At 32.0% G+C, this 22,096-nt stretch overlaps 2 protein-coding genes across 3 annotated transcripts in view; one reads left to right on the top strand and one right to left on the bottom strand.

Annotated features, from left to right (window-relative positions):
* Positions 1 to 680: 680 nt before the first annotated feature.
* On the top strand, positions 681 to 15,351 carry LOC111615193 (poly [ADP-ribose] polymerase 1-like). The gene is made up of 5 exons (XM_023356602.1): positions 681 to 685; positions 863 to 864; positions 6,853 to 6,914; positions 7,019 to 7,136; positions 15,147 to 15,351. Coding segments are annotated over exons 2-5 (255 nt in total). The 5' UTR covers positions 681 to 685; the 3' UTR covers positions 15,220 to 15,351.
* Positions 15,348 to 22,096, bottom strand: part of LOC111615190 (constitutive coactivator of peroxisome proliferator-activated receptor gamma-like) — a 20,904-nt gene continuing 14,155 nt past the window's right edge. For both annotated transcript variants that reach the window (XM_023356600.1, XM_023356599.1), the window contains exons 2-5: positions 20,006 to 21,231; positions 15,828 to 16,096; positions 15,553 to 15,759; positions 15,348 to 15,487 (exon numbers count right to left, since the gene is read on the bottom strand). In XM_023356600.1, the coding sequence (XP_023212368.1) occupies positions 15,395 to 15,487; positions 15,553 to 15,759; positions 15,828 to 16,096; positions 20,006 to 21,221 (1,785 nt within the window). In that variant the 5' untranslated portion in view covers positions 21,222 to 21,231 and the 3' untranslated portion in view covers positions 15,348 to 15,394. The remainder of the gene's footprint in view (positions 15,488 to 15,552; positions 15,760 to 15,827; positions 16,097 to 20,005; positions 21,232 to 22,096) is intronic.

The following is a 22,096-nucleotide window of genomic DNA, read 5'->3' as shown; positions in this document are numbered from 1 at the left end:
TATTGGGAATTCTAAATTAAATATTTATATATTGCAAGTTATATATATATATAATCTAAAATTTATTTCAAACTGAACAAAATTCTCATAAAATATGGATAAACATAATATTTAACATTTAAAAACGATGTTGTTATATGTTAAAAAAAGATATTTACATTTAAAAAAGTCATTTTGTTTTTTGGTTAAATATTAACTATAATTAGTATATAGTTAAATTTGGTTATCAAAATAAGGATAATTTTACAGATATTTTAATTCAATGGCTGAATGGCTGGGGTGATTAAGATGTTAGATTAAAGCTCTAGGGACTGTTGGAAATGAGGTTGGAAACCTATAAGAAGTTTTCTTTCCAGTTTTACTGCAAAATACATCTTTCCAACTTTGCTTAAGTGTATGCATGTGATCCATGCTTATTCCAACACTAAAGTAACAATGAGAATCTATTTAAGGCATCATTCTGAAGATCCAGGATCAAATCTCGGTGTGAAAAGAACCCCAGGAATTTGTAATGTGTGCAGGAACAGATCCAGGAATTTCATTTTGGGGATGAGATTTGTGTGAATATCAGTATCCAAAATAAAAATGTTCACCAACATCATATAGTGCTGCTGGGTATACATCATACACTAATGCTTTATGTGACTCTGTAGGGAAAAATTCAGAGGATTCAAATCTGGGAAATGTGGGACTGTGGAACAGGGTCATGTTGTACTATCTAGCAGTTTCCAAACAGCTCTATGAGCCACTAACACATGTCTGTCCAAGAATGAAGTGAGCACCATCATGCTAGTACCAAACCTGCTGTAGTTACACCAATGGCAAGTCATCATCAAGCTATTCATCCACTGTTGTGTTTAAGATGTTCAGATATCAGTCATTATTTATGGTGCCATTAATGAATACAGTGCTAAGAAGCTGTTCATCCCAAATCCACACCAGATGTTTACAGTAAAATTTGCTTGGTGTTGCAGGTATTAGAAGCAAGCTCTGCTCAGTTGTGTATATTATGACAATTTTACATTCCATTTCAGGAAAAAGTGCTTCATCAGTTCATAAAATGTGCTTAAGAAGTTGTAGTTTGTTTTGCTGTAAATTTAGCATCATGTTGTACCATTCAAATTGTTGTGCGACATCCTCTTGTTATGTTGGTTGCAGATAGCAGTGGAATGAGTGTATGTCATATGTTATAGCAACATAATATTTGGTATATTTGTGTCTGCTGCAGTCCACAACCTATGCAAACCTTAACCAATGCTGAAATATCTCTTTTGTCCTTGGATAGATGTTTAAGTAGACACTCTATATATAAAAGGTGATTCGTTGGTGGCATTCAGTAGTTTTTTCTCAAACTGTTTATTTTGTTGTGTACTATCCATATAATAGCTCAAAAGTGCTTCTTATAATTTAAAAAAAATCCCTGTTTTGTTCTGTATCTCAAAAATGCTGATGGTGACTTTTGGATAATCTTTTTCAAGATTATCCAAAGTCACCAAAATCATTCCTGTCTGCTCTGTAAACTTGCTTATTAGGCCCACCTTCTATCTAACTGTTTCTGAGAAAAAAACTACTAAATGCCACTAGTGAATCACCCTGTATATAATTACTATTTAAAAGACTATCAAAATATCAGATATGTAAAAGTTTTCAGTAAGATATATATCTTAGAAGGTAGGCCTAATAACCAAGTTTACAGAACAGACAGGAATATATATACAGTGGGTGATCGGCTAACGAACATGATCCGTTCCAAGACTTTGTTCGTTAACCGATTATCGATTTATCATAGGTTTCTATGGGAATTTAATTAATTCGTTCTAAAGACCCCAAAAAATAAAAAATATATACTTTCTTACTACGTTTATTTATATGTAATAATAAAAATACATACACACACAGTCTTGCATTTTTATTAGTCATATTTTTTTCCGTTTGAAATGGTTAAAGAATATGTCTAATGTCAATTGCTTTCCTCTCTTCTTCAGGATTTTTCGTAAGTAATTAATAGCATTGCAATTGTAGAAATCCCCAAGCCTCAACCTGGTTTAGATGCCATTCTAAGACCGTTGTTCTGACATCCTCCCACTTCTTCAAAGGATCTTTAATAGTAGATATCAGCATTAATCCTCTTTTTCAGAAGAAAACATATCTCGCCAAGTTTCTTGGCCTTATTCTGTCCTCAGATCCGTTTCAGGTTCCATTATGAACTCTTCGATATTCTTTATTTCTCAGATGTGATTTTTGTTACTCCTTTAGCTGCTTGAGTCTTCTTGATTATACAGTATCTTTCTTAAATAAGATTGCACTGCAGCCTGCAGTAGACCTGTTCACACATACTGCCCAGCAACATTAGGCATCTTTTGCCCACTCTCTACCTTTGCTATTATACTCTCACCTTTCGAAAAACAAAAACAGGCACAAAACTTAATAAGTGCCTACAGTCTCACAAATACATAAAATAATTGTTTTTGTCAGAAAAATAAAAGGCTGGAATTACAAGGGAGAGTTTCAAAGTTCGGAGGAGTACTATCCGATCGGTATATACCGGCTTGAGCGTTGATGTCGACGTTTCCCACACTCCGAAAAGTTTCGAATTGTTTCCTGAAGACANTAGTATAAAATAAATTATGAAAAATGTTAGACATTGTATATTATATTTTCATTTGTGCTTTTTTTTCCAATGCTAATGATTATTTTACTATTTTATAGTTTCTAATATTTATACTTATTGTAGCTAAATTTTATACATAAAAATATTAGAAACCAATGTTTATTGTCGACGTTTCCCACACTCCGAAAAGTTTCGAATTGTTTCCTGAAGACATGGGAAGACCAATCGGTATTCATTATTTTACATCGCTTCTTCTTGTGTTTGTTCTGTGAGGTGTTCGTTATCCGATCATGTGTTCGTTGTCCAAACATAAAAATCTTTCGCGAAAGTGTTCGTTATCCGATCTGTTCATTAACCAATCACACACTGTATATATATCCTTTAGTTTTAACTCCTTCCCTCACCCATGTAAATAATCATAAATATTGTGTTGACCCTTCTCCCTAATTATGCAAGATTGTCCTCATCTGTTTTCAAGGTTATTAGAATAAGGAAGTAAGCTGGAACAATTATTTTATGATGTCAATTTAGTATAATATTGAGATCAATATTTATTATTTTAGCGATAAGGTAAGAAACAACAATAGATACTATGAATAGAAAACAGATTTATTATCAGTTATAAATAAAGAATTTTTAACTCTCATATAAATTTAATATTTTTAACAATTTGTTTTCTTTTGTAAAATGTTCAAGAAAAACTTGAAAATATGTATTGGTTTGACCTTCTCTTGTAAGCAGTCATAAGAATTTCTTTCCTCTTTTTCCTTCAAATCCTTATGTAATACTCAAATAGCCTCTATGAAAGAAGAGATATTTTATATGCTTTTTAATTGTAATATTATAATTATAATATTTCATTAGGGGTCAACACAATATTTATGATTATTTACATGGGTGAGGGAAGGAGTTAAAACTAAAGGATATATATATATATTCCTGTCTGTTCTGTAAACTTGGTTATTAGGCTTACCTTCTAAGATATATATATATATATATATATCTTACTGAAAACTTTTACATATCTGATCTTTGATTTATTGGGCTGCAATTTGAAAAAATTGTAGACCTATGAATTCCTACTGTCCATCTGTCTTTCCTTAATCTCAAGAATGGAATTAGATAGATGAAATCCAAGATCAGATATGAAAACCTTGGGGGCAGGAGGCCCTGATTGACTATATATGAATTTCCAATTTTCACCAGAAGACATGTTATTTCAATTCAAAAGTTTTTCCCTGAAAGCAGTTAATAGATGGCAGGTAAGAACTCTATTGTTAAAAGAAAAGTATAAAGTATAGGGGCAAGATACTACTAATTTGAGGTGGAGAGCATATATGTTAAATGAAATAAATTAAAAATTTCACCCCAGTATTGTGACGATCCCACAATAAATAATCACTCATTTTATTGTTATTAAATTATTGTTATTGTTATTAAATTTTATCTTTTATTATTTTTATACATTTCATTATTAATTTAAAATGCATCTCAAAATAGTTATAAAATTTTCAATGTTTCATTTAAACATTTTTATTATTTGTCTGATGACAAATCAGATATAAAATAAAATGAAATTATCCAAATAAGACTTTTTTGTAAAATACCTAATTCTGTTTTTCTACAATTAAAAAAAAAATGTATGCAAAAATTTTTACTTTCAGCCTTGGTTTTATTCAGTTTCAGGTTCAAGATAGTTGATATTACTTTTTCGTATAAATAGGAAATCTTTTTGGAAGAAGCATTTATCCTTTTCCAAAACCTTGACATGTTTACATTTTTAATGTTCTTTTAGTAATTTGTTTAATACATAATAGCAATACGTTTTTTCAAACTATGAATATGTACAGAATGTTTTTGAATACAATTAGAGGCTTCTGGCTATCATGATGTTCTTATTAAATATATAAAAAAACTAAAACAGATTATTTGTAGAAGTGATAAATAATTTTAATTAAATCTATACTTCTATACTAATATTATAAAGAGGTAATGTTTGTAAGTATGTTAGTTTGTATGCAGCAGGTAATCTCCGAAACTACTAATCCGATTTCAAAAATTCTTCTACCAATATTTAGAATGGAACTTCAGGGTGGACATAGGCTGTATATTATTTCGTTAAACATTCATATAAATTAAATGATATCATCTATGGTTAAGGCTTTTATATCCAACAGATGGCGCTACGAGTACGACGCCCTAAGTTTGCTTTTCTGCGAGGCATTATGCTTTTATGTGAAAGTGAACTAAAACAGATCATCTTCTATCTATCTATATAAAAAAATGTAATGTTCATTTGTTCCTACCGATTCCTTTAAAATTTTTACACAACGCTGCATTCGAATACGAACGTGTTTTTATATAATATACATGTCGAAATTCCTCCCACTGAAGAAAGATGGTTAGGATTAAGGCTTACCGTAAAGAACTCTGCTTCTATTTATAGTATTGCGTTTTAATAGGGTACGTCAACAGAATGTATACTAAGAAGAAATTTTTCGATATTTCCCCTGCGAGAAAGAGAGACAGGATTAAGGCTTATCGTGNGAACTTCAGGGTGGACATAGGCTGTATATTATTCCGTTAAACATTCATATAAATTAAAAGATATAATCTAGGTTAAGGCTTTTATGTCCAACAGATGGCACTACGAGTATGACACCCTAAGTTTGCTTTTCTGTGAGGCATTATGCTTTTCTGTGAAAATGAACTAAAGCAGATCATCTTCTATCTATTTATATAAATAAAAATGTAATGTTCGTTTGTTTCTACCACTGAACATTCCACTGAAGGGAGATGGTTAGGATTAAGGCTTACAGTAAAGAACTCTGCTTCTATTTGTACTATGTTAGATGCGGGTTTTTGCATTTTTGATTGCATTTTAATAGGGTACGTCAACAGAATGTACACTAACAAATTTTTCAAAAAATTTCCCCCCATGGGGGAAGTGTTATAAATTTATAATAGATACATTTTGAGCCACAACAACGCGTGGCAGGGTCTGCTAGTATAAAATAAATTATGAAAAATGTTAGACATTGTATATTATATTTTCATTTGTGCTTTTTTTTCCAATGCTAATGATTATTTTACTATTTTATAGTTTCTAATATTTATACTTATTGTAGCTAAATTTTATACATAAAAATATTAGAAACCAATGTTTATTGACAAGACTGTCTTGTTTATAAAATCATACTGCCATTTTATGTTACCAGCATAGAGGTATGAAGGAGTACATGTTGAGAGTTGATATTTGGCACAGAGTATTAAGTGTCCAAATCATTTGCGCATAAAAAAAATCCAGACTTATAGGTAGTCAGGGGACCGAGAACCGAGTCAAAATAAAATGCAAAATGGCGACCCTCTTCTACAAACAGGCAAAACAGGCACCTCACCCCAACAAAGTCAGGTGGGGGAGAGTACCACACACAGTCATTCTAAGAAGTGAACTGTGACCTTAGGACTGAACACGTAGTTTCTTCTATGTTAAATAAAATTTTTTTGATTCACTAACAGAAGGTGTGTTTCTATTTCAACACTTGGTGGTTAAATAAAATTTGTAATCTAATTTTGTAAATTTGAGTGTGCTTCAAATATGACGTTAAAACGGTTTTATGTTGTTACAAGTGAGTTTTTTTAACATTATCTAGTATAGTAAAATCGTGGGACTGATAAAAATTTGACGTTATATTAGGGTTGTCGTTACATCCGATGACTTTATAATCGGGTTAAACTGTATATTGTTTGTGCAAAATAAAAAAAATAATTTAGGACAATACAATAGCCACGATTATTTTTTTCAAAAACGGGAACTTTTCGTTACACATCGACAAAAATTCAACCCGGGCCAACACGCAACGGAGAGAAATTTAGAAATTGGATAGGTTAATTTCATCAAAAATGCATTGTGGCCAACGAAGTTTGAACGATTGCACCCAAAAGCAGCGATACCAAAGAAGATTGGAGAATGAGAACAAGGCCCACCTTGAGTGTCAAAGTGATTCCACTTAGTAGTGAGTCTCTGAGACAGTCTTGTCCCAAATATGGTTTTGCCGTTTTACTTGTTTTATTTATATTTTGTGTTCAATATATTTTTCTGGAAGTTTTTTCAAAGTAAAAATTTTTTTCATTAACGTATGTATATTAAACTAAATAATTTATGTAAATAAATTTAATTATAGTTTGAATATGATGCAGTTTAATATTTACAGCTATTATATTATTGAAATGATTTTCAGGTATGAAAGAACCAGAGCTGATTATATAACAAAATTACCTCCTAATATGCATAGTACCAAAGGTGAATAAATTATATATAGTATTAAAAGCAAAGTATTGTATATGATTAGCAAAGTATTATATGATATATATGTTATAAAAGTAATTTTTTTTTCTGTTTCTCAGGTTGTGGTGCTACTATTCCTGATCCAAAACAGGTAATTAAAAATGATGATGGTTTAGTCATTCCTGCAGGAAAGCCAGTCAATTCAAAAATTTCAAATGGTGACTTGTTATATAATGAGTATCCTTTTAGTCAAACTAAATTCTTTATTCTGTTTTCTTTCAGAAATGTATAATTTAATTTTTCAAATCAGGCAAGAAAAAATCTTTTGCCATTTCTCATCTGAGAAAACAAAATTAAAGTAAAAAGTTAGATAAAATAGTTTTTGATTTTCTAATTTATTAATCAGTGATAATGAAATGAGAAATTGATAAAGAACTCTAAAATATAATTTGGATTAAATAAATTATCATCTCAAATCTCATTTATTGTGTAATGAGGTCAGCACATTATAATTTGATGCAAAATATACATATCCTGTTCAGTATAGGGAATTTGAAAAATAAACAATAATAAACATGAAAGAATAACCATTATCACTTTTAATAAAAAGGGCTTTAATAAAAGCATCAAATATAAATAAGTTTATATAGAAAAAATCTAACAGAATATTTAAACATTCAAATGTACTAGTATTTACTAATTGTTATTAATATGGAAAAAAATTAATTATACAATTTAATTTAAGGATAAGGTATCAATGAACTAATTTTATTGACATACACACTCATTGACAAAAAAGTTACACGCCAAGAAAGAGTCATTGAAATCAAAAGAAAGCTTATTAGGGCAAATGCAACAACATAATTTAAATGAACCTTTAGTATATTGTAGGACCATTTTTTGCCTGAATGCAGTGATATGGTCAGGCATATAGGCATTGTATGCTATCCTCTAATACAGTGATTCCCAAACTTTTTTGATCCACCACACCCTTTATTTCATAAAATTATATCCAATGTCCCATAACTCATTTTCCTTTGTGAGAGGAAAAGCTTGGAAATCTTAGGAAAATTTTTCTATGAACTTCACACTTTGTGTCCTTACATTGTTCTCAACATTTGGAAACCATTAAATACAATGTTTCTTCTTACCTAACAGAGTAAAAAGAAGGTTGTCAGTGACTCAACCTTTGCCTAATGTCACTGTTCAATACCCTGCCTCCAGTGCCCCTGCTTTGGGAATCTCTGATCTAATAGATTTGGCTACAGATATTGTAACTAATGTTCCAGATCCCTTATACTTGTAGATGACCAAAGCTGTCATTCCAACTTGTCCTACAAATGCTCAATGAGCAACAAATTTGGACACTGGGCAGGCCAAAGAAGTATGATAACATAATGAAGACCTTCCTGAGAAACCCTAGCCATGTGTGCAGCTGAGCATTATCTTGCTGGAAAATGGCTATTTGCAGCCATGTGAAAATGCAGAAGTTCCTGAAAGTACTGGTATATTGTCAGTGTCTTTTGCACCACTAATAGGATGATCAACTATCATATGAAATGATTCTCCAGACCAGCACACTAGCAGTATATCATTCAACAGTAAAGGTGGGATTAAAGTACTCGCCAGTGGTCATCTATTCCCAAACAGAACTGAGAGTCATTGCTACAGATGATACTCTGCTAGTCCGTAGCAGTCTGCTTATCTGTCACAACACCACTGCAAACATTGCTGATGATGATGTACTAAAGGCTATATATATATAGCAGGTTGTTTTGTATGCAAATTTGCCTCTGCTAGTTGCCTGCCAATGATATGGAAAGTGTATTTTGTAGTAATTTTGCAACAGGATTTTGTAGCAATGCTTTCACTTGTCTCTGGATAGTGAACAAAATGCCATTGCAACTGTTCATGCTTGTCTCATCTCTCTTGGTAGTTTGTCTGGGTTGTCCAGAGCATGTTTCCCATGTGTGTGTCCCCTGACAAATCCACTGCTGATAACATCTGTCAGGTTGGAACAGTCCAGATAGCACAGTTTCAAAGCCAAGAATAAATTATTCGGGGCTACAAAGCAAGCTGAAAATTTCTGACTGACATTATCTTTTCCAGCCATCACTAGTCAAAGCTATAATCCAAGTGTATAAAGTGTAACAGTAGAGCTTAAGTTTGTGATGAAAGTGAAAGCATATATTATATATACTGCATTTGGCAATGCAAAATAAGCTGACTGAGCTTAGCCACCTCATAGTTATGACCCTGAGATAATATACAATTCAGTGGAACAGTCATCCTGCTTCTCTCAGCTGAATGTATGGCCTTTCTCAAACTCTGTCAGATGTGTGTAATGTGATTGACTGTTGTACAGGCATGTCTGGTGTTTGAAGACTCCAAACAATAGGTACACTGAAAATTCTGAACATAGACTCTGTGATCCTTTCTATAGGATAGTGGAGTAGAGATTTTAATGCCTTCTGGAGATGTTACCTGGTGTGCAATTGGAACATACCCATAGTCATATATGTACCTGAGACATAACTGTATGTCAAGTTTTGCTTAACTTTTTTTGTCAGTAAGTGCATATGGCAACTACTAGTCAATAAAAAGAATGTAATTCAAAATGTAGGTGATGATTTAGAGCAGGGCTTCTTAAATTATGGGTCGTGACCCCATTTGGGGTCGCGAGATTTTAATGCAAAATATTGAAAATAATTTGTGAGAGTTTGAAAATGGCACGCTTTGTGTCATAGGTTTCATGAGTTGCGCATTGTGTCACTTCTGGTGCAGCGAGACAACAATTTAACAACACTGATTGTAGTGTGAACTAGTGTAGTGTTGTCACTTTTCAGTGTATTCAGTTGTTTCATTTTCATTGTAACACAAGAGTGAACTGTGGTAGTACACCATTATTGTTTTTGCAAATTTGTATATATCTTTATTTTATATTTTTTTGGGTCGTGAAAAAATTGCAATCATAAATGGGATCATGAATAAAAAAGTTTAAGAAGCCCTGATTTAGAGGACAACTTCTAAAGTTATGTGCTTATAAAATTCTCTAGAGGCTTATGACTTTATCATTGTAAGAGAAATTAGTCATGCATTAAAAATCTGCTGATTTGAACATATAAATAATTTTCATTTAAATAAAGAGCAGAGCAAAGTTGACAGATTTTGGCCTTGGAACAAATTTCATTGAACTTGGATGCAGCAGAAATACTAACATTGGTAAAAAATGAAATTTTTTTTCCACTCATGTTAGTTTGTTGATAATTTGAAATTAGCATGTATAATTAAAATTTTTTCTTGTTATTTTATCTTAGTAATTATAAAATGTATGTTTGAATTTTCAAACAAATTTATTTGAAATGTAAATTTTTCCTTTTCTCTTTCTTGAATATTCAAATACTTTTCAATTCCAGTTTGGTGAATTTGTTTTTGTTCAAACTCATTCATATCTAAGAAATAATTAAAAAGTAAAATTACTTGTTTTTTTTCATGTTGCATTTCTTATTCAATTTCCAACACGATACAAAAATGGAATACATACTAATCTTTGTGTATTCCATTTTCTTATCATCAGATAAATTTCTCACTATAGGAGGAATTAAATATTCTAACTTAGATGTTTTATGAACTTAGATTCAAAATTTCTTATGTATCAAGTGATTGCTTTATTCACTGAAACTTAATAGTTCAACATCAAAATAAGCAAAAGATTTTTAAAAGTCTAACATTTTTTGATGTTTGGGTTTCCTGAAGATGGTCTATAAATAGCCAAAAGTGTTAAACTTTAGAAATCTTTCACTTATTCTGTCCTTTATTCAAATCTAGTTCTTTGTCTGTCTTCCTTCCCAATTTGTATTCTTGAGAAAAACATCACTGAGGTAACTGGTACAATTTACTTTTATGTTGTGGGTTCAATATCCATTCTTTTCATCTGATATGTAACTAATATATGTTACACTGATGATTTTAATTAAACCATTAATAAATACATAATCCAATTGAAAGGAGATGCCTCAGTTATGTTATACCTTTTTGTATTATTTATAAAAATATAGCTGCAAACATTTTCTTTCACTGTTAAGAATTTGAGCATTATTTTCTTGAACGTTAAAAGATATGTTTGAAACTATATTTTTATTGGTTTCATTGATATTAAGTGGGCTTTTTAACTAGATGAATATTATTTTTTTCTTATACTTAAAATGTAACATAATCACCAAAAAAATAAATATATTTTAGAAGAAAAATGTAGAAAACACATTGTCCCAATGATAGTTTCAACTTTTTTTAATCATCTTGTTCTTGTTATGCATTGGATGAAATTACTATATTGTATCATCTTTATCCTCTTTGATTATCATCCAATAGTGTGCCAACAGAAATTTCCTAGTTATTTTCATACAAACTTTTGATATTATAAATTTGAATTAGATCTATTGAAATGAAGATCGGTTTTAATAAAACATAATTTAAGTTTTATGTAAATAAAGTAAAATAATCAACAAATTTTGTTATGAAGTATTTAAAATTTCTAAATTGTCAAGTTTCATTTTGACTAACTGAAATAAGGATGTATGTGTTAGATTAGTCAAGAGCAACCTGTAACCCTTGGGACTTTGGCAATGTAATTTTATCTTCCTTTCTGTTTTATGCCATTGTGAGAACTGAGGGGGCAGAGGGACCACGCTTACTGGCAACTGTCAGAGAATGTCTTTAGGAGGGCTAAAATGTGAGTGGGGAGGTCAGTGAGTACGTTGACAGGTTCTGAATAAGTTCACAAGTTGATCAAAAATAACACATTTAATAAACAACTATAAAATTATACATATCGAAGGCCAAAGCAACAATCGAAATAATCAAATTCTATTCTAGCTCATGACAATGAATTGTCTTCCCAAGGGACTGTCTACGTTCTATTCTTGAAGCTAAGCTAAGAGACGAGAGAAACCTCTCTAAGAGGGACATCTCAGAGAGAGAGAGAGAGAATGTGTGTGTGTGTGTCAAGATTTCTTAAAAATACCTCTAAGTCTGGTATACGACGTCATCGGGACTCTTGTGGATCTGGGAAGTGGTCATCTGGTTATCTTGGGATAGAGACAGCAGGGGCCATATTCTGGTCGCTATCTCTGGTCTCTCATTTCTTGCAAGCCGGTTGCTGATTGGCTAATCATTTGGATTAGCCAATCAGCAACCGGCTTGCAAGAGATGAGTGACCAGAATACAGCCTCTCAGGTATGGCAAGATGGCGACTGACAGAGTGGCGGTATGGGGGTTGGTGTCCCGGGTAAGGGCCACTGTAGATGTCCCCTAATGCTATCAGCTGTGGATGACCACCCGGAGGACTGTGTTCCAGCCCTTTTTATACTCACCTCGGAGGGGGAGGAAAATCGGGGAACATTCTGATGCAATTCCATGTAATTTTGACTTGCCCGGGGTTGTTTATGTTAGTTGTCAAACATCCAAATCTTTCTGTAGATTTATTACTTCTTCTATCCGGTATTGCCACTTCTTTCCTTCATAAATTTGATAACCATTGTCAAATTAACAGAATTGCTATAGGTGACTAAGGTCAGAGATAGTCTTGCACCTTAGTAATGATTGTTGCCTTTTGTGGTCATCTTGATCTGTTTTCTCATCGTTCACATCAAATGGAATAAGAGGGGGGGTTTGTTTGGTCTACCCTTGTTAGTGATCTTCTTGTTACCCTCTATCATGTAACAAGTGGAGGTTTTTGTTAATTGGTTGGTTATTTGTATATTGAAATGAAGGTGGCAATGAATAATCCCCAGGTGTGGGGGAAGAATTTTATCTGCCTTCCTAAATATCTTTGAAAGTCTAGATCATCTTTTGAAGTGATGCAGTACATCACTGGGTCAAAAGGTCTAGCTTCGACCTCCAAAATTACGAAACTAATAGCCTGCATCCTCACACCATTATGCAATATTAATTAAGCTGAAATTTGTGATAAAGAACATTCAAACTAAATTTTACCAGTGAAAAGATAAGAATTATATCCATTTGGTTAGGATAGAAGAGATGCATGCAATTTTTTAACTTTTTTAAACATATTTAATAATTATTAATAGTTTTAAGATTCAATAAACCAATTATGCAAATATAATAACAAAAATAAAATACTAGCAAATTCCTTTTATCAATAATGAGAAAATTCAGTAATAACAAATTTTCTCATTGAGTTTTTATGCAAACATAATAATGAAAAAGAAATTAAATAAAGGGTTTAGTGTAAAAATAGTAACCAACAAAAGTACAACTCCAGTTATCATTACTGATAAGTAACTCTACCTAATTAGAAGTGCCAATTTATGCTCATAGAGGGTCAATAAAGTCAGTCAGAGCATACCACACTGACAAGTAATAAAGGAATCTTTATTTGCATTTTTCTCAAGACTAAGTTTATATGAGTTGAATCAAACCCTTCAAATATAAATATATAAAAATAAATAAATATGACAAAAAAATTTAAATTGCTTAAATATTAATTATAACAATATGTACACTTTCAATGGAAAAAATAGTTCTAAAAATTATTTCAATGTTTCTTTTTAATGGTTTAATGGTGTTCAATATAATTATTTATTTTCATATGGGTTGGCTACATTACTCATTTTCCATTAATGATTATAGTAATTTACTGTTTTAACAACTTGAACATATTACATCCATGATAAATTACTGCTATAACTGACATTTATGTCAATAAATTTAGTGGAAATTATTATAATTACGGTAAATTTTCTATGAAAGATTAAATTTATACTAATGTATTTTTGAAATAAATGCCTAGTTTTCATGTGTATATTATGAAATAATATATTAAATTTAGCTAATATTATAGTAATAAATGTCAAGAGGTAATACATGGGGATTTTCTTAAAAATTGCTGACTGACAATTTAGAACAATGTTTATTAAAATACAATGTTAAATCAACTTGATTTTGTTTGTTTTTTTAAATCTGTAACTCTTACTGTGTAATTTAAAATTTAATGTGTATTCAAGTAAGAATTATTCCTATTTGGAAATTTTGATATAATTATGATAATTAAAATGCATTAAGGAACTAATGAATTAAGTTAGAACTTGTCACCTTAAGACAAAATATCTTTTTTTTTTGTAATTATTTCATATGACAAATTTTTGAAAATAATTGATAATTCACATTTAAATGACTATTGTTAAGTGTTGTATAGCATTACTACCTAATGAAAACTGATGTGTGTATTTGAATACCTGTAATAGGACAAATTAACTAAACAGTTGATTATTAAATTTTATTTATTTATTCATTCTTTTTTTTTATTCATTTGTTCTTTTTCTCAATAGATGGCATCAGCATTTGCAGTTCTCTTAACATATTTCTGCACATTTGTACACCGAATTTAAAATATTTCCTTTTGTAAACTTACTGCCAGATTGGCTGCAATTTTTTTATCTTTATTGTTATAATTGCTTTTTTAACACTATGGATAGCATTCATTATTTAAATTTCTTTTTTTTTCATATAGTGATATATATTATTTTGTAAATCTCGCTATTAAATTTATACACATATATTTGAGCTGTAACATTCTGTGTAATACACAAAATATATTAGATATTATTATTATTAATTTGAATTTTTGTTGAGATAATTTTCGTAATTTGTGTTTACTATGAATTTCTATTATTGTTAGCATCATTTTTCAAAATATCCAGTTAAAATATCATTATTGATTCTTTTCATTAGTTATTATTTATGTTACATTTAAAACATTCGTCTTATGAGAAGAGATGGAAGGTAAGTCTTTTTATATACAGTATACATAAATCTGTATTAGTATTTTTTATATAGAATAATATTCATTAATATACTGAGTCAGCACTGTGATACAAATATATTTATATATATATACAGTAATGTAATAACCATTTAGATACAGGATTTGACATAATTAAAATAATGATGATTTATGTAAGAATTGGTCTTGGAGCTTAAATATTTCCAAGAACAGTTTTTATTATGTACAATACATATACCTGATTTATATAATGTTTTTAAGTTGCATTTTTGAAGTTTATTGAAAATTATATCTAAAACATTAAAATAAAATAAAAGTTAAACTTTTTCGATAAAATAGAATAATCTGTAGAGAATAGTGTCCTTGTATTTCTATGTAATATTATTAAATTGCTTACTTTCATTTATAATTACAGTTTAGTAATTCCTTAACAAAATATTTAGATATATTATCTACGATACTGCGCAAGTAAATATTAAGTATTTATTGAAAGTGAAATTCAACTGGAAACGTTAAAAAAATTTTTATTTTTTTAAAATTGTATGCAAACATAATTGTAAAATTACTTTAGACAACTGATACTTCTTGCAGCTGTATACTATAATTTCTCAAATAAAGTCATTTGTTGTCTTTTTTTATTAAAAAAAATGAATCATTCTTTAGAAGTGTGGCTTCTCTTTAGTGGTTTTAATTATCTCAAACATTGGTCAGAGAGTGTCTGAGGAAATGGAGTTCCCATCTTGATTACTCGGTAGAGTGAATGAAGTAATTCCGAGACTTTTGCCTAAAGAATAGAGAAAAAAGTCTATTAACATTTTTTCCCTTCAATGTAATTACAAACATTCTTACCTGATTTTCACACAGTGTTTTCAGAGTAGCCCCATTCTTAGCCATGAGATAATAATGATGAAATAATTTTCCATCAAAAAAATGCCAGGGCATGATGTAATAACGGGGAAAAAATCCAATACACACGGTAGCAACCGAGTCCACGTGATTTACTCCTCTCATGAAAAGTGCAGCCAGTTGTACCGCCCTGGCATCTACTTCTTTCACCTGCCGTAAGAAATAAATATCAGTAAAGAATGCATGACGATACATCCATGGAACCGGTAATTACTTACATAAATTTTCCTAATTTCGTCGGCATTTCTGGCGTAGGGAGAAATGGCTTGACATATAAAAGCTATCACCTCCCAAACTTCGATGCCGCTGAGATGCGGGCGTAAGATTAAAAAATTTAGGACACAACAGAGTGTCATAAACTCTTCCGGCATTTTTTTCAGCTCTGGAGATGGTATACTTATTCCGAAGCATGATCTGAATAATTCCCACTGATGATCGAAAAACTCTGGTTTATTGGACCATAATACTGAGAGATTTAGTTTTGGACCTGTAAATAAATAAATACCGTATCAATTCCAGTGATCGAGTTTCTTATTTTTATCGACAGAGGGCGTTATAGAATTATAAACGTTCCCGTCAAATGTCGAGTCGAGGTTTTTTCGGTAAGAATTCCATTAAAGTTAAGTGTTTACTCCAGAAAGGAGGAAGATGTCGTATAAAGTTTTAATGCGACTTTGAAGGCGGTTAGTAGGCGTAATAAACAAATATCCTTTTACTTATATCGCTATACTAAAGCTAGTTTCTAACCTGCCTACCTATCCGCTTTATTACCGTTTCTATCCTAGTTTTTTCCTCCTCCCTACAGGGATAAAAAAAAAAAAAGATATATACTTGTATCTTTTACAAACCGAACTCGTTTTACGATTCTTTCCAGTTAAGACGACGTTTTTTTATAGCTTAAAACGTTACGGTTTCAAAATGCAAATGAAAACATCCGTTCCAAGTGGACGAATGTGAATCTCGGCATTTTTAATGTAACTGAATTGGACCGTTGCAAAACTGGAATTTCGGAATTAAGTTTGAGCCTGCTGTTTTTTTTAGCAAGAAAAATCGCCTTTGCGAATCAGTACCGCGTTAAAATCTGTCCTCTATTGCTAACTAAACGGATTTTCGAGCCGTTTTCGCTCCCAGCTGTTATGATTCATTTGTTAGAAGCACTATTTTTATACGAGCATAAATTATTTGTCAAGAGAAACCCACATTGATATTCTATCAATTTTTTTGTACTTCAACAATCGTCTAATAAGACGTTCGATAGCGGGGAGAATATTGAAAATGGGGAGCGGCTTCACCCATTTGTGGACTGTGGTTTGCTATCGACAGTCCGTTTATTGAAATAAGAGGGTTGTATTGGGGAAGATTATCGATTGCGTACAGTGCACGTGGCCGGCTCACATGGGCCGAGAAACGATGCGTTCTGCCTTATCCGATATTTATCTATCCAGTCGATTCTCTTAATGAACCTGTACGGACGCGACCGTATCGACAGGTGGTGTTAATAACCGGCCGTTACAGAAATGCATTTCGTGGATTTTTATACTCGAATTGACAAAGAAGATCCGGAATTTTTATTCCGTAACCATCTGGTCATTCTGCTTGCATCTGTACGATGCATCTAGATTGGACAGCTGGACGACGTTTTGTAAAACAAATTGTTAGTTGCAGTCTGGACAAACAGCTACTTCCTGATATGTCACCCAGTTAAGTTCCCACGCTTATGTGGGATAGTTACACATACTTTTATATTGACATAGCATAATTTGTTCGTCCAGGTGAAATTCGGAGCTGTCGTGGGAAATTATAAAAATCCTATTTGATATTTTTCGAGTATATGACAACACCTGTTCTACCCATTAACACTTAGTCAGATAATGATGTCTCTTATCGGTCATCGCTATTGTTTTCGACCAACATGAATCGCAATTAGCGAATGGCAGTGAAAGTGTAATTAAAGTGGATGACATTACTCCATTGTTACAATGGGACAGTAGGTCGGGTCCGACCGACTCTCTCCAGGCGAGAATTTCGATAATTACGCCATCCCTACCAAATATTAATTATAAATGTATTGAAATTAGCCCTTCTCGGTGTCGACTCTTCCTAAGAGAACGCCATTTTTCGGCCAAAATACAACGATTACGGACAGTTGCGTGCCATTAAAGTTTCGAAAAGGAAGTTTCTTATCGATGCAAACCTAATTGTCATCTTCAGGATTTCTCGAAGACGAGCAAAGGACTAGTCCTTCCGAATACAGTGCGTGACGAGTTCGATGCGCCTATAGGCGACGTACTGTATTCTCAGGCCCCGGCGACGCTAAAGGTTACGTGAACTAGGCGTGGACAATTCCAGCAATTACTTACTGAAGATTGGTATCTGGTCAGTGATACCCGATAGCTACTGTTCAGTCACCGCTGATGGGAGATAACGTGTTGGACCGTTTAGCTGAACCGGTATGAGACTTTTTTTCTTGTTTAGAATAAATTATAGATTGGAATTCTATTGTATTTGTAATTAAATCGATGTCCAACCTGATTTTTATTACCATACACATATAGAAACAGCATTAACGTTTCGAACAATACCTTCTCCGGCCATAAATGACGTCATATGACTAAAAAGATTAAATAATCGAAAGAATACCGGTAATAGTTTATTTTTTTTCTTTTTTTAAAATAATGCCAATGACTTTGTAGATAGATAATCGCGACAATTTTGCCTAGCCGCCACTGTCTGGTTTGTGTCCATCTGCTTCCTGTTGACCCTACTTTTGAAAATGTTTCCGTTCGCGCACCACGTGACCAGAAATATTATCGACTTTCACAAAATTTTTACAACCCCTAGTAGGGTGTCGCCTGGGTAAAAACCGGATAAAACAAACAAATTCGCCACCTCGTGCCCTTTCGCTCTGGACAAACATGAGCTTTCCCTCATGACTCGTGCGCGATGCAATATAAACATTAGGAATACTGCACGAGAGAAAAGTGAGAAACTGTAAGTTTGGTTTTGGTTTTCGTACCGTCGATCGTTTTACGAATTGTTTGTATAGATCGACTTTTATCAATACGGCCATATCGTGTTATTATAGAGAACGTTTTGTACGGTTCCTGCCGATAATGATTGGTCAGCCACCTGGTATATCGGTAAGGCCGACCAACCCACCTGCTGAGTCGGTTGAGCAATCTCGTTCCCTATTTCCGGCTTATAAAACGTGACAATTTACAAATTTGGTTAAGAGCCCATATCACTAAACTGTCATATTCTGATTGCACAGTCCCATATTTCAAAACGTATGAAAACAAAACCTATAGATCTTTCACGTTACACACAATCGGCTGAGAAAGTGTAAGAAAATTAAACGGGAGCGTTCATGTTTGAAGAAATAATTTACTATCGTAACACGATCTGAAAAGCTTGTTTTGTAAAGCTAAAGCCCATTCGCCAAATAAGAAATCATTTTTGAAAATTTAATGTATAATTTCTTGTTTTTCTTAATAATAATAATAAGTATTTCTTGCTGGACACTCGCTAACCATGAAAAATTCACGAGAAACATATACACTTGTGAAAACGAATTTCTTTGGATATCCCGGGGCATCCAATTTATTATTACGCTATCCAGCAGCGTCGAATACTTGACGCGGTAAAAAATTCGACACGAGCGAACAACCTGTGGGTTCGGGCGTATTTGTAAAGATCGGACACCTGCAGATATCAACCGATCCGTTCGATCGACACAATAGCGTAAAGACAATGCGATCGGACGGCTCCGATCCGAACTTCGTGATGCATATCCGACACATCTGTGGCTTCGCACAGACACTGCAACGGTGAAATATGACGTTGTAATTAATGGACGTTGACTTGTTGGCTGTGATCGATCGGAGAACCATCGCCTACGTTTTGTATAAATCCTTTTCGTTTCCTTCTCGCAAATTTCGAAATATCTGACCTCGTAGGACAGACGGGGAGAAGAAAAGGGGCGGATGTGGTATAAACTGGATCCAAGCACCGGTAGATCACGCGCGACAAAATGCTTGTTCTGGGTCAAGGGAAGCCAACGCCGTCTTTTACACATCGACAGAACACCGATAAATAACGTCCTTGGTTCGTTAATTAACATACTTGCATGGTAATAGAGGTGACTTATGGGCGAGCAAAATATCTCGGCTTGATACCCGATAATTTCTAATATTTTGACAAGAAATGTTCCGGAAGTACGTCAAAACCCGTATAATTAAAAAAAGTTTCGATGGCTGATAAGATAGAAAAAGGAAAAACTAACCAGTATGTTATTAAATATAACGATTATTATGTTTCGCGTTTATAAATGAATGCAATTTAACATATTAAAACTATGATAGATTACAAAATTAAAACCTTGATTGAAACTGCATACCTTGATAATCTAGTTCTTCGGGTACTACGTACTCGGGCTTTTCCATAGGATTGCCGTGATAAGCGCACCACTCCTTTACAGTTACACTTTTATTTTCAAAAAGTATAAAATATAATCTTTTCCTTACTTCCCTGTAAACGAGAGCTGAAGGTTTTATTAAAGTATTATTTCTGTCTTCTAAAAGTTCGGAAGATTCATATTCTTGTCTACACATCAATGTATAAATAACGGGAGGTCCTTCCCCGTTAACTGTTATTTTTCGAGCTATAGCTAATGTGTCTGTATGTTCGTAAGGTAAGTTGTGAACATCGTTACAGAGGGAATATACAGAGATTCCTTGGATCAATGATTTCACATCAATATTCGTAACTGAGGCGATATGTTCAATTTCTTGTCCAGTCCACCGATTCCTACGAATTAATTCCACAGTTCTGGGCACTAATTCTGAGATTCTTGGATTTCTATAAGGCAATCCACACAGAGATTTATGAAAGTTTCTAAGACCATCTGCTTGGATAATATCGTTGCCTAATAAACATGATAATAGTGGAAAAAGTGAAACATCGAGGTTAATCTCTCTTGCCATTTGATGCCGATCGTACATAACAGTAATCAATGTATCCATATTCAAATGATTAATGGACAAATACGGCTTTGTGTTGTATATTATAAAATCACTATCCTGACTAAGAATAGCGAAACAGTTAGAATTTCTATTGGCATAATCGGCGATTTCTTGATCCGCTTCACCGATGGTAGTCCGAATTTCACAATGAAATTCGTATTTCAGAATACAGCGCGTTAATGAACCCATTCCCGTAGGCAAAAGAAACATTGTTTCCGGAGGATGACGTTTTGTAGATTTGATATAATAAAACACACCATCCGTTTCTGAAAGATGCTTCTTTCTTCTGCTAACCCATTCAGTCCTTTTTGATTTGCAAACCGAACCATCGTAAAAAAACACTAATTCTATACCAAACTGTTGGAATTTATTCACAAATGCCTTTATATTCTCGATATATTCCATCCATTGTCCACCATAAACCCAATTTGAGTCTTTCTGGATCATTTTATTAATTAAAGACATTCCATCCACTACTAATACAGGTGTACCTCCAACTGAATATCTGGATGCTAATTCAGGAATATAGATCCTTTTGCATACCTCTGAACAGTCATTATCTACAAAATAAGAAAGACCTTTCACACCCATGATTCACCTTCTGAAAGAAAAGAGTTACTATTAATGTTTTAAAAATCTGTTATTCCATTCTTGTATAAATTTAATTTACAATGCTTGTTTGGAATGTCTAAAATATATGCAACTTGATAAATTTATTTTAATATAATCTTATTGTAAGAAAAAATATATATATATTTTTTTGTTTGTCACGGTATTGAACTTTATCTACAGAACTTTTTTTACTTATATATTAAAAATCCAAATATAGGATTGATATTTGAATAGCAAAATTTTTTTAATGATTAATCTTTTAAGGAAAAATATTGCTGTTATTAGTGAAGAAACATTAACCAATTCTATATTTTTAATAACTGAAATGCAAGAAATTAAATTACCATCAAAATACTTCTGTGGACTATAAAATAAAATATTAAGGACTAATCCTTCCATTCAAACACAAATAGAATTTCAGAATATACTAAACAATTTTTATATTTTACATAAGAAGAGATCCTGTTTGTTTGAAAAATATTTATTTGAATTATATACTTTTTTTAAAGTAAGTTTCTATGATAATTAGTATTTTAGATCTTAACATAAATTAAAACATCTTTGAAATTTTAATAAGCTAAACTTTGTACTGTATAAAGAAATTTGAGAATTAATTGTTAATAAAAAATATTTATTCTGCTCAATTTAATAAATTAAACTATGAAAAAATTTATATTTAAAACAAGTTCAAATAAATCAAGATAAGAAAATATGCCCTTAGTTTTAACATTTACATTACCGTAAACATATGAATAATTTTATCTTTTTTCATTTATGTGATAGATCAATCAAAAGATCTAGTAAAAAAAATTTACATATTTAGTTTATTATTAATTTATATATATAATTTCTTG

Source organism: Centruroides sculpturatus, unplaced genomic scaffold (assembly GCF_000671375.1).
Source record: "Centruroides sculpturatus isolate CEXI.00-Female unplaced genomic scaffold, Cexi_2.0 scaffold1566, whole genome shotgun sequence".
In the NCBI taxonomy this organism is placed as follows: domain Eukaryota; kingdom Metazoa; phylum Arthropoda; class Arachnida; order Scorpiones; family Buthidae; genus Centruroides; species Centruroides sculpturatus.
The sequence above is the reverse complement of the archived record's forward strand: the minus strand, read 5'-3'. Positions and strand labels throughout refer to the sequence as shown.